Consider the following 17500-nt stretch of genomic DNA (forward strand, 5'->3'; position numbering starts at 1 on the left):
TAGTTGTTTTTCTGGGGTTTTATCTTGTTCCTTCATCTGGTACCTAGCCCTCTGCCTTTTCATGTTGTTTATCTTTCTGTGAATGTGGTTTTTTCCCACAGGCTGCAGGGTTGTAGTTCATCTTGCTTCTGCTGTCTGCCCTCTGGTGGATGAGGCTATCTAAGAGGCTTGTGCAAGGTCCCTGATGGGAGGGACTTGTCATTATGATTTTGATTTGCATTTTCCTGATGGTGAATAAAATTAAGCATTTTTTCATTTGTTTATTTACCAGTTGGATAGTCACTCTGGTGTAGTGCTATTTCAAGTCTTTTGCCCATTTTTCTCTTGGGTTTTCTCTCTTTGTATTGATTTTTAAGAGGTTTTTAAAAATTCTGAATTTAAGAACTTTATTGGATGCATGTGTGTGTGCATATATATTATATACGTGTATATCTCAAGTATCTTCTACTGTGGCTTGATTTTATAGGATCTTAAGCTTGTCTTTTGATGAACAGATACTAAATTTAGTGTAGTCTAACTTATTTTTTTGCCTTTATGTTTACTGCATTTTAAATCTTACGTGAGAAATCTTTATTTAACTTAATGTCATGAATATATTCATCTAAGTTTTGTTCTGGTAGTTTTACTGTTTACCTTTCAAACTTAGATCTGTAATCTATTTAGTGTTTATTATTGTGTAAAGAATGAGGAAAGGGGTTAACATTCCTTTTTTTCCCATATGGTTATCCAGTTGACCCAGCATAACATTGAAAAGATCATCCTTTTTCCATTGTACTGTAATGTTACCTTTGTCAAAACCAAGTAACTGTGTAGGTCACTTGATGTATGTAAAGTTACCTTTACATATTGTTGACTGGGGAAAAACGCACAATCTAAAAGTTGTGAGTTATATTTTATTCAGGGACCTTACTGAGAAAAATAGCCTGGGAAACAGCCTCTCAGATGGCTCTGAGGAACTGTTCTGAAGAGGTAAGGGAGGAGCCAGGATATATTCCTATATATTCTGAGAAAAAAAAACTGTGTAGTCAAACATCAGAAGACTACTGCTAATGGCAAAAACCAGATATCTGAAATTAGTGATTTTAGTGCTTTTCTATGTATGAGAAGATGTAAGAGTCTGGACTTATTGAAATTATTCCTTAGATATACATCTTACATATCTAGGGCCTGTATCCTGTTTTTCTCCATTCTGAATCCCTTCAGGGTGCACCATGTGGGGAGGAGGGGCAGCAGTGGCTGATGGCATGATGGTGGCAACATTTGTTTACTGGAATGGTAGGCAACATTCTTTGTCCACAATATTATGGAATTTTCCAATCCATGAATATGGAAGAATACCCTCCCACTTTTTGGTCTTTAGCTTTTCTCAATAATTTTTTCTCTTTTCAGTGTAGAGATCTTGTACATCTTTTATTAAATTTACTCCTATTTAGTGGTATTTTAAAAATGCTATCATAAATGCTACAGTTTTTAAATTTCATTGTTTGTTACTTATATATACAGTTGATTTCTGCGTATTGACCTTGTAGTCATTAACCTTGCCAAATTTCCTTATTAAGTCTAATGGTTTATCATGATATCCGAGATTAGTGACAGTTTTATTCTTTTCCAATCCTAATACCTTTCATTTCTTTTCATGCTTTATTGCCAGTTATTCTGTTATACATATATATTTTAAAATATTTATTTATTTATTTTTGGCTGTGTCAGGTCTTAGTTGCGGCACATGGAATCTTCTGTTGTGGTGCTTGGCCTTCTCTCTAATTGTGGCTCAGCAGCTCTCTAGTTGTGTTGCACGGGTTCCAGAGCGCGTGGGCTCTGTAGTTGTGACATGCAGTCTTAGTTGCACCGCGGCATGTGAGATGTTAGTTCCCTGACCTGGGATCGAACCTGCATCCCCTGCATTGGAAGGTGAATTCTCAACCACTGGACCACTAGGGAAGTACCTCTGTTATATTTTTAATGTCATTAGCCTCATTAGTACCTTCTCTCTCTTCTTCTTGATTCGTGTTTCTTAAAGTGTTTATCAGTCTGGGTCCAGTCGGGAGAGATAAAGCACACAATTATTTAAATAGGGAAAGTTTAATATAAAGAATTATTAACTACAACAGGGGATTTGGAGTAATGAGAGATTAGCTAGTCGGAAGTAAAGATAACTCTAAAGAATACCAGAATAGCTGGTAAAAGGAGCAGTCACCAACTCTAGGGCTGAGACAGAGCACCCGAGGAAGATCCCATGCTCCCATGACTGATATCCAGACTCTGCCGGAGGGGCACACCTGTGGATGGCAATCTTGAAATCAGATTCTTCACCTTCCTTAGAGTTTGTTCTTGCTCTCTGTTGTGGATTATTGTTGTTCACTTGCTTAGTCTTTTCTAAACTGTTTTTGTAAAGTCTGTATTCTTTGTCATGTGTGGCCACTGAAGCATCTGTTCTGTTAGCTTAATGCTCAGCTGGTGTTTCGACAGATTTTACCTTAAACACTTGAAGCTTACAAAAGAAAATTAAAAAAGCTCTCCCAGTGTTTGCAGATTGGCTTTGTGTTGGAGTCCTCCTTTAACACTTATCCAGGTTTTATACAGCTCTGCCTTTGTTCTCACTTTCTGCTTGTATGGAGCCAGAAGACCCCAGATGTGAAAGCCTAGTCTTCTCAGACCTTTTCTGAGCATGTATCCTGGTCTTGGGCATGTGCATGACTTTCTTAATTCCCTGGTATTTGCAGAAGCTTTTAAAAGCTCCCATTCCCACATTTATCTCTTCTCCCAACCCCTTCCTTCCCTGGCTTCTTGGTCTTTTCATTGCTTGTCCCAGCCGTCGTTTCATGCCCCAGCTTTTGCAGCCAATACCTGCACCTTTAAATGTTTTCGGCAGAAGCCACCTAGGAACCTGTCCTAGCTCTGGAAATGCTCAGAGTTGGGCCAAACAAGGGCAGCCTTTGCACCAGTCCTTGATGGGAGTTGCCAGACAGCTTGAGACCCACAGCCACAATTTTTTGACCAAAATGTCTGTATCGCTTCCTAGCAATTTGCACCAGGAGTATGGGCTGCTGTTCTCTTAGCTGCTGCCTCTCTGGGATATGGGAATTACAGGCAGGCTATTTAAAATGTCACAGTGCTTTCTTACCACAAAGCAACAGCTTCTTTCTTCATCAAGGCTTCCCCTGGTTGTTGTAAGTCTTTGGCTGTATTCCAGAGTTTTTCAGAAGTTGATTTTGACAGTTTGGACCAGCTCATTACATGCTTTTGGGGAGGGTTAGAGTCTTGGGATTCCCTGTCCTCCATTTTCAGTGACCATTTTGATGACCAGTGGTGATGGTGCTTTTAATAGAGCTCTGTTTTCTGCAGTGCTGTTGACTTTTGGCTACTGTTGAGCTGGGGAGAGAAGGAAAATGAAATAACCTTAAGTTAAAACACTGAAGACCCCACTATCTTACCAAGGTTTAGTTGTTCCTGTTGAATAGACACTTCTCAGTGGGTACTGGGTTTTGGTTAATTGCCAAAGTGCTGGAATGGTTGATGTTAGTTGTTTAGTTGTTTCGCACATATTTTCACTGTTTTAGAGGGAGACTGAGATCACCAAAGTCCTCACTCCACCATTGTGGAAGTCAGTCTGTCTTCTGGAACATTTTTATTTTTAATTTTTGTTTTATTTTTGTGGTACGTGGGCCTCTTACTGTTGTGGCCTCTCCCGTTGCGGAGCACAGGCTCCGGACGCGCAGGCTCAGTGGCCATGGCTCACGGGCCCAGCTGCTCCACGGCATGTGGGATCTTCCCGGACCGGGGTACAAACCCATGTCCCCTGCATCGGCAGGCAGACTCTCAACCACTGTGCCACCAGGGAAGCCCAAGACTTTAATATCTTAATTTCCTTTAGGTTTAAGGTTTTCCCAGCCTTTGAACATTTAACTTATATTTTCTGTTTTCACTGTTGTGGTTCTTTTGTTTTCCAAATCAGCCCTTTGACAGAATCTGAACCTAAACCATTAGGGATGTAATTATTGGTGGAGCCAGTGTTATTAGCCTGACAGGTCAGTAAACACCTGAATGTTTGCTGTGATTAAGGAGTTGAACTGTATACTCTATGAAATGAGTCTACTTGATGGATTTTTGTAAGATTTAGTAGGAGAAAATAGTAAATCATGGTGTTTTTCTGTTTTCTTTCAGCTTTCGGAAGAATTATTGGATAAGTGGCTCTCCTACCCAGAGTCCCAACATGTCCCGCTCTGCCAGCATATGCTTGGCTTTGCAATGAAGTCTGTTACGCAGATGGTAATGGGTAGTACATTTGAAGATGAACAAGAAGTCATTCGCTTCCAGAAGAATCATGGCACAGTAAGTCTAGGGCCAAATTTAAAATTACTCTTTCATCAAATTAGATAGTTGAATAATGTAGACTTTGCCTCTTAAGAAGAAGGTTTAAGATTCTGTAGTACAGAATTTCCTTGTTTGGGGCTAAAAACAATGCAAGAAGATTAATTGTTCCCTTTTTTAAAAATTTAAGAATTACTTTTTTTTTTTCTTTCTTTCTTTTTCTTTTATTTTGCAATATGCGGGCCTCTCACCGCTGTGGCCTCCCCCGTTGCGGAGCACAGGCTCCGGACACGCAGGCCCAGCAGCTGTGGCTCACGGGCCCAGCCGCTCTGCGGCATGTGGGATCTTCCCGGACCGGGGCACAAACCCACGTCCCCTGCATCGGCAGGCGGACTCTCAACCACTGTGCCACCAGGGAAGCCCAAGAATTACTTTTTTAAGCAGTTACTTTTTTAAAAAAATTTATGTATATTATTTATTTATTTTTGGCTGCATTGGATCTTCATTGATGCTTGTGGGCTGTCTCTAGTTGAGAGAGCAGGGGCAACTCTTCTCTTCCTTGCGGTGCGCGGGCTTCTTCTTGTGGTGGCTCCTCCTGTTCTCTTGTTGAGCACGGGCTTTAGGCGCATGGGCTTCAGTAGTTGTAGTGCACAGGCTTAGTTGCTCCGTGGCATGTGGAATCTTCACCAGGGATCAAACCCGTGTCCCCTGCATTGGCAGGCGGATTCTCGACCACTGCACCACCAGGGAGTCCCTAAGCAGTTACTTTTTGAAATTTAAAAAATGAATGACTAAAAAAAATTTTTCTTTTAATATGTAGCAAGTATGTCGGGAGTTCCCTGGTGGCCTAGCGGTTAGGATTTTGGGCTTTCACTGCTGTGGCCCAGGTTTAATCCCTGGTTGGGGAACTGAGATCCTGCAAGCCATGTGGCGTGGCAAAACACCCAAAACCAAGTGTGTTATAAAATAATACTAATTTCTAGAATAAAGAGAAAAACCATACTTAATAGAGACTACGTCCTATATAGAAAGAAATTAAAGTTGATGGAGTGTTAAAATACTAAAATGAATATGAAGAAAGGCTAATGCAGTTGAAAACAGGTTTACTGTTTGCCTTTTCTGAACTCACATATGGACTTTATTATTCTCTTTTTATCAGTCTCAACATTATATTACTTTATTTGTTTCAAATCATACTTAAGTCATTTACTTCACTGCATTTTGGATCTCTGAGAAATCACTTATTTTCTTCAAATCTATAAAAACAGGTTAAATAATATAATGTGTGTAAAACAAAATCACTAGGCACTGTGGCTTAACACTCTGTCACTGTTTAATATTATCATTTTTCCCTTTAAAATGGTTTTATTACTTGTGTTTGATGATTGAAAAATACACATTTCTTAGAAAACGTTCACATGTTCAGGAGCGTAAAAATAAAAGTGGAAAAATCACTCTAATTCCCCTTCCTAGAGTAAACTACTCAGGTTACCCAGCTAAAACAAATTGGCTAAGGAATTCCTAAAATGTTTTCATATTTTAACGAAGAATCAATTTTTGACTCAGTTGTTGATATCTGATTTTTTTCATGTTGATGAGACAGCAGTTTTAAAACGGGACCTCCACTATTATTTCCAGAATTTTATTCTAAGCTGCTGATACCTATTCCTATTCTGCGTATTTTTATGCTGGCATTTTCTTTACCTTTCTTTCCTTAGAATTTCAAAGTAGAAATAATAATTTCAAACTTATAGAAAAGTTGCAGCTAGTACTAGGAACTCCCATAATATCCTTCGCCCAGGTTCACCAGTTGTTTACACTTTGCCCCATTTGCTTTTGTCATTCATTCTCTATCTATCCATCCATCCATCCATCCATCCCTCCTCTCCTTACCCAAACCATTTGAGAGTAAAGTAGACATTTTGCTTCTTTCCCCCTAAATACTTCAGTCTGTATATCCTAAAAACAAGGATATTCTTTCATATAGCAACAACATGGTTGTCAAACTTGGGAAATTTAGCATTCATACCATACTTTTATCCAGAGCCCATATTCAGATTTCTTTACTTTTAGTGGTCAAACCTCTTTAATGTGAAACAGTTTCTCAGCTTTTCTTTGTTTCTTGACCTTGACATTTTTTTTTAAGTACAGGATAATTATTTTGTAGACTGTTCCTCATTTGGGTTTGACTAGATTTAAATTACATATTTTTGGGTGTGACTAGATTCAAACTGTATATTTTTGGCAGCAATCTGGTATTTTCTTAACATTACTGGAAGTTGTCAAAGTTTTCAGACCATAAACATGACTTAAAATCCTGCCTTAAATGATCTTTAATTTCTGAAACAGCCCGGGGCTGCTGTTGTCCAGCCGTGCCACCAGGAGCACTAACCAGGTTGTGAATGCAGAGGCAGTGACAGCTGCACCATGACTGTTGCTTGGCTGACAGCACTTGGGAGATGTCGTCAGTCATAAGATGCATACCGCTTTCACAGGCGTTAACATGTGAAAAATGTTCACCTCACACCCAGCTGCATACTGTTTCTGAACTACCCTCCAAAAACATTGTCCCAGTTATTTTCCCACCAGCATTAGCGTGCTCTTTCCTTGTGCTTTTGACATTTAGAGTTATGTGTCTTTTAAATATCTGCCTATCTTGTAAGTAAAAAATGATTTTTTATGATTAAAATTTATAATTCTTTCATTGTTTGTGAGGTTAAACATTGTTTAATATTTTTGCTGAACAACTTGTGTTTCATCTTTTGTGGGATGCTTTCTCATGTCCTTCACCCATATTTCTATCAATGTGTTTTTCTTACTAATCTGTAAGAGCTTTTTATTTTTATCTCAATTTTCATTTGCTTTTACGTTTATTTATAATGCTTTTAAATTTTTATTTATTTATTTTTTTAAAAGATTTTTTTGATGTGGACCATTTAAAAAGTCTTTACTGAATCTGTTACAATATTGCTTCTGTTTTATGTTTTGGTTTTTTGGCTGCGAGGCATGTGGGATCTTAGCTCCCTGACCAGGGATCGAACCTGCACTCTCTGCATTGGAAGTCAAAGTGTTAACCACTGGGCCACCAGTGAAGTCCCCTATAGTGCTTTTTTAAAAAGACTTCTTTTTTAAGCAGTTTTAGGTTTACAGTAAAATTGGGAGGATGGTACAGAGATTTCCCATATACTCCCTGTTTCCACACATGCATAGTCTCCCCCATTATCAATATCATTCACTAGAATGGTGCATTTTTTGCCAAGGATGAACCTACATTGGACACATAATAATCACCCAGAGTCCATAGATTATGTAAGGGTTCACACTTGATGCCGTACATTCAATGGCTTTGGACAAATGTATAATGACATATATCCATCATTATAATATCGTCCCCCCCAGTCTCAGCAACCACTGATCTTTTTCTTGTATCCATAATTTTGCCTTTTCCAGAATATTGTATGACATTGGAATAATACAGTATATACCCTTAGATTGGCTTCTTTCACTTAGCAATATGTATTAATATTTAAGCTTCCTCCATGTCTTTTCTTTTTTTTAAAAAAAATATTTATTTATTTATTTGGCTGTGCTGGGTCTTAGCTGTGGCACCTGGGATCTTTGTTGTGCCATGTGGGATCTTTCGTTGCGGAGCGTGGGTTCTTTGTTATGGTATGCGGGCTCAGTAGTTGCGGTGCATGGGCTCTAGAGCACCTGGGCTCAGTAGGTGGGGCACGCGGTCTTAGTTGCCCTGCAGCATGTGGGAACTTAGTTCCCCGATGAGGAATCGAACCCACGTCCCTTGCATTGGAAGGCAGATTCTTAAGCAGTGGACCACCAGGGCATTCCCCCTCCATGTCTTTTCATGGTTCTTTTAGCTGGATAGTATTCCATTGTGTGTACCACAGTTTATTCATTCACCTGCTAAAGGGCCTCTTGGTTGCTTACAAGTTTTGGCAATTATGAATAAAGCTGCCATAAATATCTTGTGGAGGTTTTTGTATCAACATAAATTTCCAGCTTCTTTGGGTAAATACCAAGGAGTATGATTGCTGGATCATATTGAAAGAGTATTTTTTGTTTTGTAAGAAACTGTGTTTGAGGATTCCATGGATATATCCTCTAGATCACACCTTCTTTGCTAAGCCAAAACCAGTATACTATCAGTAATAAGCCTGTCAAAGGCATTCTTCATTTCTGTTACAGTGTTTTTGATCTCTAGTTTTTTGTTGTTGTTGTTGTTCTTTCTTAGGATTTTCATCTCTCTGCCTACATTGCCTACCTGTTCTTGCATGCTGTCTACTTTATCCTTTACTTAAGGATCATTTAGAGCCCTTAGCCTATTACCCTTTAGAGCCTTTAGCAATTAATCATAGTTGTTTTAAATTCCTGATCTGATAATTCCAAGATTCCTGCCATTCTGATGCTCGGTTTGTTTCTTCAAATTGTGTTTTTTGCCTTTTGGTATGGCTCATAACTTTTTCTTGATAGCCAGACATGATGTACTGTGTAAAAGAAACTAGTGTATATAGGCCTTTAGCAGTGTGGTGGTGAGGTGTGGAGAAAGGGGAAGCATTCCATAATCCTGTGATTAGGTCTGTCTTTTAGTGAGCCTATGCATTTGGACTGTGAACTTCACCAGTGTTTCTCAGTTTTTTTCTCCCCCCTTAGGTGGGAAAGGATAGCTAGCATAGGCGGGAGTTCGGTACTTGCCTTCTCCCACGGGAAAGACTAGACTTGACTGGGATTGAATATCCCTTTCCCAGCTCTGTTAATACCCCAGAAGGTTAGACTCTGGCTAATGAGTTCCCTCTGAGGGCAGGCCTTGTTAAAGAAGAGCAGAGTGCTCTGCCTTATTTTAAATGGGTTCCTTTTTCAGCCCCCCTGCTGGAAACCTAAGGGGATTTTTCTCTTATATTTACTGTGGGAACCTGGTCAAGCTCCCAGAAGTAAATCTCACTTGGGGGGCCCTGTGTCTGGGTCCCCTGGAGTTTTTAACTGTCAGAGTTGTCATACTGAATCTCTAGCCATTTGTCAATTAGAGTTCAGGTTTTCCTACCCCAGCACTGGTTCCTGAGGTAGTTTCCACTTGTATATCTGTTCCAGTAAAGTGTGACTCCCTGTTTTCACCTGTCTCTCCAGTCTTGGGCGCCACAGTTTGCCCTGGGTCCTCCTCTGTCTCAGAGATCCAAGAAGACTTGTTGATTTCTGTCTGTTCAGCAAAAAGCTGAACTTCATTCTCACTTTAAGGGTATTCCTACATTTTCACGGTACTTTTTTTTTAAATAAAGATTCTATACTTAAATTCATTATTTATTTATTTATTTATTTATTTATTTATGGTTACATTGGGTCTTTGTTGCTGTGCGCGGGCTTTCTCTAGTTGTGGTGAGCGGGGGCTACTCTTGGTTGCGGTGCGCAGGCTTCTCATTGCAGTGGCTTCTCTTGTTGTGGAGCACAGGCTCTAGGTGCGCGAGCTTCTGTAGTTGTGGTACGTGGGCTTCAGTAGTTGTGGCACGCGGGCTTCAGTAGTTGTGGCACACGGGCTTCAGTAGTTGTGGCTAATGAGCTTTAGAGCGCAGGCTCAGTAGTTGTGGCGCACGAGCCTAGTTGCTCCGTGGCATGTGGGATCTTCCTGGACCAGGGCTCGAACCTGTGTCCCCTGCATTGGCAGGCGGATTCTTAACCACTGTGCTACCAGGGAAGCCCTACATTACTTTTAATAGTTTAATTTTTGAAATAAAAACATTGAAATAATCTGAAAGGCATACCTTTGTAAGATAAGACTTGAGGACTCTTAACTCTATTAATAATTTAAAAAATATTTAGCATTGTTTAATAAGTGTTTTGTCCTTTCCCAGGTTCTTTCAGAACTTTTGAATTATAAACAATTTTTTAAGGGCTAATTATCCAATTTTGAAATAATTAGAAGCCTATTCTGTTGTTTACCCTCTCTAAATCTTAGACTAATTTTTAACCTTTTTCTGGATCTCAGCCAAACCTTATCAGTATTGCAGGTGAAGTAAAAATTTGGAATTCCGGATGAATTTTACTTATCCACTGGTACCATTATAATAAAAAATTGAGAATTGACTCTACTGCAGTGTTCTTTTCCTCCCTGTGCATATACTTCTTTGAAATTCAGGAAGGGAACTTTTTTTTTTTTTTTTGCGGTTCACGGGCCTCTCACTGTTGTGGCCTCTCCCATTGCGGAACACAGGCTCCGGACGCGCAGGCTCAGCGGCCATGGCTCACGGGCCCAGCCTCTCCGCGCCATGTGGGATCTTCCCAGACCAGGGCACAAACCCATGTCCCCTGCATCGGCAGGTGGACTCTCAACCACTGCGCCACCAGGGAAGCCCGGAAGGGAACTTTTGACTTTCTAATTATAATTAGTTTGGAAGTACTTTGAATGAAATTATTAAAATGTATTTGTGCCCTATCCTTAAAGACTATGGAGTAAATGATTATGCAGCCCACTTGAAAAGGGGAGTTTAATTAACAGTTCTGTTAGTGAGACAGGTTCTCCAGCTGTTAGCTTAGATTGCTTGATATGATTTGGAAAATTTACATATTAGGTAATAGATATGTTTTCCTATTTTCAGGTTTGGTCGGAGATTGGAAAAGGCTTTCTAGATGGATCACTTGATAAAAGTACAACTCGGAAAAAACAATATGAAGATGGTAAGTTTTATCACTATTAATTTTTAGTAAGGACTAAAGGAAATGTGCCCTAATTTTAATGGGGCTATGTCTGATTGATGAACATATAGGTCATGTATATTTTCTTCCTTTATTTATTTATTTATATTTTTAATCTTTATTGGAGTATAAGTGCTTTCCAATGGTGTGTTAGTTTCTGCTTTATAACAAAGTGAATCAGTTATATGTATACGTATATTTCCATATTCTTCCCTCTTGCGTCTCACTCCCTCCCACCCTCCCTATCCCACCCCTCCAGGCAGTCACAAAGCAACGAGCTGATCTCCCTGTGCTATGCAGATGCTTCCCACTAGCTATCTACCTTACGTTTGATAGTGTATATATGTCCATACCTCTCTCTCGCTTTGTCACAGCTTACCCTTCCCCCTCCCCATATCCTCAAGTCCATTCTCTAGTAGGTCTGTGTCTTTATTCCTGTCTTACCCCTGGGTACTTCATGACATTTTTTTTTCTTAAATTCCATATATATGTGTTAGCATACGGTATTTGTCTTTCTCTTTCTGACTTACTTCACTCTGTATGACAGACTCTAGTTCCATCCACCTCACTACAAATAATTCGGTTTCATTTCTTTTTATGCCTGGGTAATATTCCATTGTATATATGTGCAACATCTTCTTTATCCATTCATCTGTCAATGGACATTTAGGTTGCTTACATGTCCTGGCTATTGTAAATAGAGCTGCAATGAATATTGTGGTAGATGACTGTTTTTGAATTATGGTTTTCTCAGGGTATATGCCCAGGAGTGGGATTGCTGGGTCATATGGTAGTTCTATTTATAGTTTTTTAAGGAACCTCCATACTGTTCTCCACAGTGGCTGTATCAATTTACATTCCCACCAACAGTGCAAGAGTGTTCCTTTTTCTCCACACCCTCTCCAGCATTTATTGTTTCTAGAGTTTTTGATGATGGCCATTCTGACTGGTGTGAGATGATATCTCATTGTAGTTTTTTTTTTTTTTTTTTGTGGTACGCGGGCCTCTCACTGTTGTGGTCTCTCCCATTGAGGAGCACAGGCTCTGAGCGCGCAGGCTTAGCGGCCATGGCTCACAGACCCAGCCACTCCGTGGCATGTGGGATCTTCCCAGGCCAGGGCACGAACCCGTGTCCCCTGCATTGGCAGGTGGACTCTCAACCACTGCGCCACCAGGGAAGGCCCTCATTGTAGTTTTGATTTGCATTTCTCTAATGATTAATGATGTTGAGCATTCGTTCATGTGTTTGTTGGCAGTCTGTATATCTTCTTTGGAGAAATGTCTATTTAGGTTTTCTGCCCATTTTTGGATTGGGTTGTTTGTTTTTTTGTTATTGAGCTGCATGAGCTGCTTATAAATTTTGGAGATTAATCTTTTGTCAGTTGCTTCATTTGCAAATAGTTTCTCCCATTCTGAGGGTTGTCTTTCGGTCTTGTTTATGGTTTCCTTTGCTGTGGAAAAGCTTTGAAGTTTCATTAGGGCCCATTTGTTTATTTTTGTTTTTATTTCCATTTCTCTAGGAGGTGGGTGAAAAAGGATCTTGCTGCGATTTATGTCATAGAGTGTTCTGTCTATGTTTTCCTCTAAAAGTTTGATAGTTTCTGGCCTTACATTTAGGTCTTTAATCCATTTTGAGCTTATTTTTGTGTATGGTTCTAGGGAGTGATCTACTCTCATACTTTTACATGTAGCTATCCAGTTTTCCCAGCACCACTTCTTGAAGAGGCTGTTCTTTCTCCACTGTACATTCCTGCCTCCTTTATCAAAGATAAGGTGACCATATGTTCGTGGGTTTATCTCTGGACTTTCTATGCTGTTCCATTGATCTGTCTTTCTGTTTTTGTGCCAGTACCATACTGTCTTCATTACTGTAGCTTTGTAGTATAGTCTGAAGTCAGGGAGCCTGATTCCTCCAGCTCCATTTTTCATTCTCAAGATTGGTTTGGCTATTCGGGGTCTTTTGTGTTTCCATACAAACTGTGAAATTTTTTGTTCTAGTTCTGTGAAAAATGCCAGTGGTAGTTTGATGGGGATTGCATTGAATCTGTAGATTGCTTTGGGTAGTAGAGTCATTTTCACAATGTTGATTCTTCCAATCCAAGAACATGGTATATCTCTCCATTTATTTGTATTATGTTTAATTTCTTTCATCAGTGTCTTATAATTTTCTGCATATAGGTCTTTTGTCTCCTTAGGTAGGTTTATTCCTAGATATTTCATTCTTTTTGTTCCAATGGTAAATGGGAGTGTTTTCTTGATTTCACTTTCAGATTTTTCATCATTAGTGTATAGGAATGCCAGAGATTTCTGTGCATTAATTTTGTATCCTGCTACTTTACCAAATTCATTGATTAGCTCTAGTAGTTTTCTGGTAGTATCTTTAGGATTCTCTATGTATAGTATTATGTCATGTGCAAACAGTGACAGCTTTACTCTTCTTTTCCAATTTGGATTCCTTTTATTTCCTTTTCTTCTCTGATTACTGTGGCTAAAACTTCCAAAACTATGTTGAATAAGAGTGGTGAGAATGGGCAACCTTGTCTTGTTCCTGATCTTAGTGGAAATGCTTTCAGTTTTTCACCATTGAGGATGATGTTGGCTGTGGGTTTGTCATATATGGCCTTTATTATGTTGAGGAAAGTTCCATCTATGCCTACTTTCTGCAGGGTTTTTATCATAAATGGGTGTTGAATTTTGTCAAAAGCTTTCTCTGCATCTACTGAGATTATCATATGGTTTTTCTCCTTCAGTTTGTTAATATGATGTATCACGTTGATTGATTTGTGTATATTGAAGAATCCTTGCATTCCTGGAATACACCCCACTTGATCATGGTGTATGATCGGTTTAATGTGCTGCTAGATTCTGTTTGCTAGTATTTTGTTGAGGATTTTTACATCTATGTTCATCAGTGATATTGGCCTGTAGTTTTCCTTCTTTGTGACATCCTTGTCTGGTTTTGGTATCAGGGTGATGGTGGCCTCGTAGAATGAGTTTGGGAGTGTTCCTTCCTCTGCTATATTTTGGAACAGTCTGAGAAGGATAGATGTTAGCTCTTCCCTAAATGTTTGATAGAATTCGCCTGTGAAGCCATCTGGTCCTGGGCTTTTGTTCGTTGGAAGATTTTTAATCACAGTTTCAATTTCAGTGCTTGTGATTGGTCTGTTCATATTTTCTATTTCTTCCTGATTCAGTCTTGGCAGGTTGTGCATTTCCAAGAATTTGTCCATTTCTTCCAGGTTGTCCATTTTATTGGCATAGAGTTGCTTGTAGTAATCTCTCATGATCCTTTGTATTTCTGCAGTGTCAGTTGTTACTTCTCCTTTTTCATTTCTAATTCTACTGATTTGAGTCTTCTCCGTTTTGTTCTTGATGAGTCTTACTAATGGTTTATCAATTTTGTTTATCTTCTCAAAGAATCAGCTTTTAGTTTTATTGATCTTTGCTATTTTTTCCTTCATTTCATTTTCATTTATTTCTGATCTGATGTTTATGATTTCTTTCCTTCTGCTAACTTTGGGGTTTTTTTGTTCTTCTTTCTCTAGTTGCTTTAGGTGCAAGGTTAGGTTGTTTATTCGAGATGTTTCCTGTTTCTTAAGGTAGTATTGTATTGCTATAAACTTCCCTCTTAGAACTGCTTTTGCTGCATCCCATAGATTTTGGGTCGTCGTGTCTCCATTGTCAGTTGTTTCTAGGTATTCTTTGATTTCCTCTTTGACTTCTTCAGTGATCACTTCATTGTTAAGTAGTGTATTGTTTAGCCTCCATGTGTTTGTATATTTTACAGATCTTTTCCTGTAATTGATATCTAGTCTCATAGCACTGTGGTCAGAAAAGACTTGATACAATTTCAATTTTCTTAAATTTACCAAGGCTTGATTTGTGACCCAAGATATCTATCCTGGAGAATGTTCCATGAGCACTTGTGAAAAACATGTATTCTGTTGTTTTTGGATGGAATGTCCTATAAATATCAATTAAGTCCCTCTTGTTTAATGTATCATCTAAAGCTTGTGTTTCCTTATTTATTTTCATTTTGGATGATCTGTCCATTGGTGAAAGTGGGGTGTTAAAGCCCCCTACTATGGATGTGTTACTGTCGATTTCCCCTTTTATGGCTGTTAGTATTTGCCTTCTGTATTGAGGTGCTCCTGTGTTGGGTGCACAAATATTTACAATTGTTATATCTTCTTCTTGGATCGATCCCTTGATCATTATGTAGTGTCCTTCTTTGTCTCTTCTAATAGTCTTTATTTTAAAGTCTATTTTGTCTGATATGAGAATGCTACTCCAGCTTTCTTTTGGTTTCCATTTGCATGAAATATCTTTTTCCATCCCCTTACTTTCAGTCTGTATGTGTCTCTGGGTCTGAAGTGGGTCTCTTGTAGACAGCAAAGATATGGGTCTTGTTTTTGTATCCATTCAGCCAATCTGTGTCTTTTGGTGCGAGCATTTATTCCATTTACATTTTTTTTTATTTTTTTTATTTTTTTAACATCTTTATTGGAGTATAATTGCTTTACAATGGTATGTTAGTTTCAGCTTCACAACAAAATGAATCAGTTATATATATACATATGTTCCCATATCTCTTCCCGCTTGCGTCTCCCTCCCTCCCACCCTCCCTATCCCACCCCTCCATTTACATTTAAGGTAATTATCGACATGTATGTTCCTATTCCCATTTTCTTAGCTGTTTTGGGTTCATTATTGTAGGTCTTTTCCTTCTCTTGTGTTTCTTGCCTAGGGAAGTTCCTTTAGCAGTTGTAAAGCTGGTTTGGTGGTGCTGAACTCTCTCAGCTTTTGCTTGTCTGTAAAGGTTTTAATTTCTCCATCAAATCTGAATGAGATCCTTGCTGGGTAGAGTAATATTGGTTGCAGGTTTTTCTCCTTCATCACTTTAAATATGTCCTACCAGTCCCTTCTGGCTTGCAGAGTTTCTGCTGAAAGATCAGCTGTTAACCTTATGGGGTTTCACTTGTGTGTTATTTTTCCCTTGCTGCTTTTAATATGTTTTCTTTGTATTTAATTTTTGACAGTTTTGATTAATATGTGTCTTGGCGTATTTCTCCTTGGATTTATCCTGTATGGGACTCTCTGGGCTTCCTGGACATGATTAACAATTTCCTTTCCCATATTATGGAAGTTTTCAACTATAATCTCTTCAAATATTTTCTCAGTCCCTTTCTTTTTCTCTTCTTCTGGAACCCCTATAATTCGAATGTTGGTGTGTTTAATGTTGTCCCAGAGGTCTCTGAGACTGTCCTCAGTTGTTTTCATTCCTTTTTCTTTATTCTGCTCTGCAGTATTTATTTCCACTATTTTATCTTTCAGATCACTTACCTGTTTTTCTGCCTCAGTTATTCTGCTATTGATCCCATCTAGAGTATTTTTAATTTCATTTATTGTGTTGTTCATCGTTGTTTGTTTCATCTTTATTTCTTCTAGGTCCTTGTTAAATGTTTCTTGCATTTTGTCTATTCTGTTTCCAAGATTTTGGATCATCCTTACTATCATTATTCTGGATGCTTTTTCAGGTAGACTGCCTATTTCCTCTTCATTTATTAGGTCTGGTGGGTTTTTATCTTGCTCCTTCATCTGCTGTGTTTTTCTGTCTTCTCATTTTGCTTATCTTACTGTGTTAGGGGTCTCCTTTTTGCAGCCTGCAGGTTCGTAGTTCCCATTGTTTTTGGTGTCTGTCCCCAGTGGCTGTGGTTGGTTCAGTGGGTTGTATAGGCTTCCTGATGGAGGGGACTAGTGCCTGTGTTCTGGTGGATGAGGCTGGATCTTGTCTTTCTGGTGGGCAGGTCCACATCTGGTGGTGTGTTTTGGGGTGTCTGTGGTCTTATTATGATTTTAGGCAGCCTCTCTGCTAATGGATGGGATTGTGTTCCTGTCTTGCTAGTTGTTTGGCATAGGATGTCCAGCACTGTAGCTTGCTGGTCGTTGAGTGAAGCTGGGTGCTGGTGTTGAGATGGAGATCTCTGGGAGGTTTTCACCGTTTGATATTATGTGTAGCTGGGAGATCTCTTGTGGACCAGTGTCGTGAAGTTGGCTCTCCCACCTCAGAGGCACAGCACTGACTCCTGGCTGCAGCATCCACATGGCTCAGAGTAAAAGGGAAAGAAGATAAAGTACAATAAATTAAAGTAATTTAAAATATAATAAAGTTATTAAAATAAAAAAAATAATTATTAAGAGAAAAAAATTTTTTAAAAAACGGACGGATAGAACCTTTGGACAAGTGGTGGAAGCAAAGCTATACAGACAAAATCTCACACAGAAGCATACACATACACACTCACAAAAAGAGGAAAAGGGGAAAAAATCATAAATCTTGCTCTCAAAGTCCACCTCCTCAGTTTGGGATGATTCCTTGTCTATTCATGTATTCCACAGATGCAGTGTACATCAAGTTGATTGTGGAGCTTTAATCCACTGCTTCTGAGGCTGCTGGGAGAGATTTCCCTTTCTCTTCTTTGTTCGCACA

General features: G+C 39.1%; 1 protein-coding gene across 1 annotated transcript in view; it reads left to right on the forward strand.

Annotated features, from left to right (window-relative positions):
• The window catches only part of CYP20A1 (cytochrome P450 family 20 subfamily A member 1), a 77569-nt gene that overhangs the window by 23316 nt on the left and 36753 nt on the right, over positions 1–17500 (forward strand). The window contains exons 5-6 of the mRNA XM_079925403.1: positions 4165–4332; positions 10914–10992. Of these exons, the coding sequence (XP_079781529.1) occupies positions 4165–4332; positions 10914–10992 (247 nt within the window). The remainder of the gene's footprint in view (positions 1–4164; positions 4333–10913; positions 10993–17500) is intronic.

The sequence above is a fragment of the Stenella coeruleoalba genome, assembly GCF_951394435.1.
Source record: "Stenella coeruleoalba genome assembly, chromosome: 6".
Lineage (NCBI taxonomy): Eukaryota > Metazoa > Chordata > Mammalia > Artiodactyla > Delphinidae > Stenella > Stenella coeruleoalba.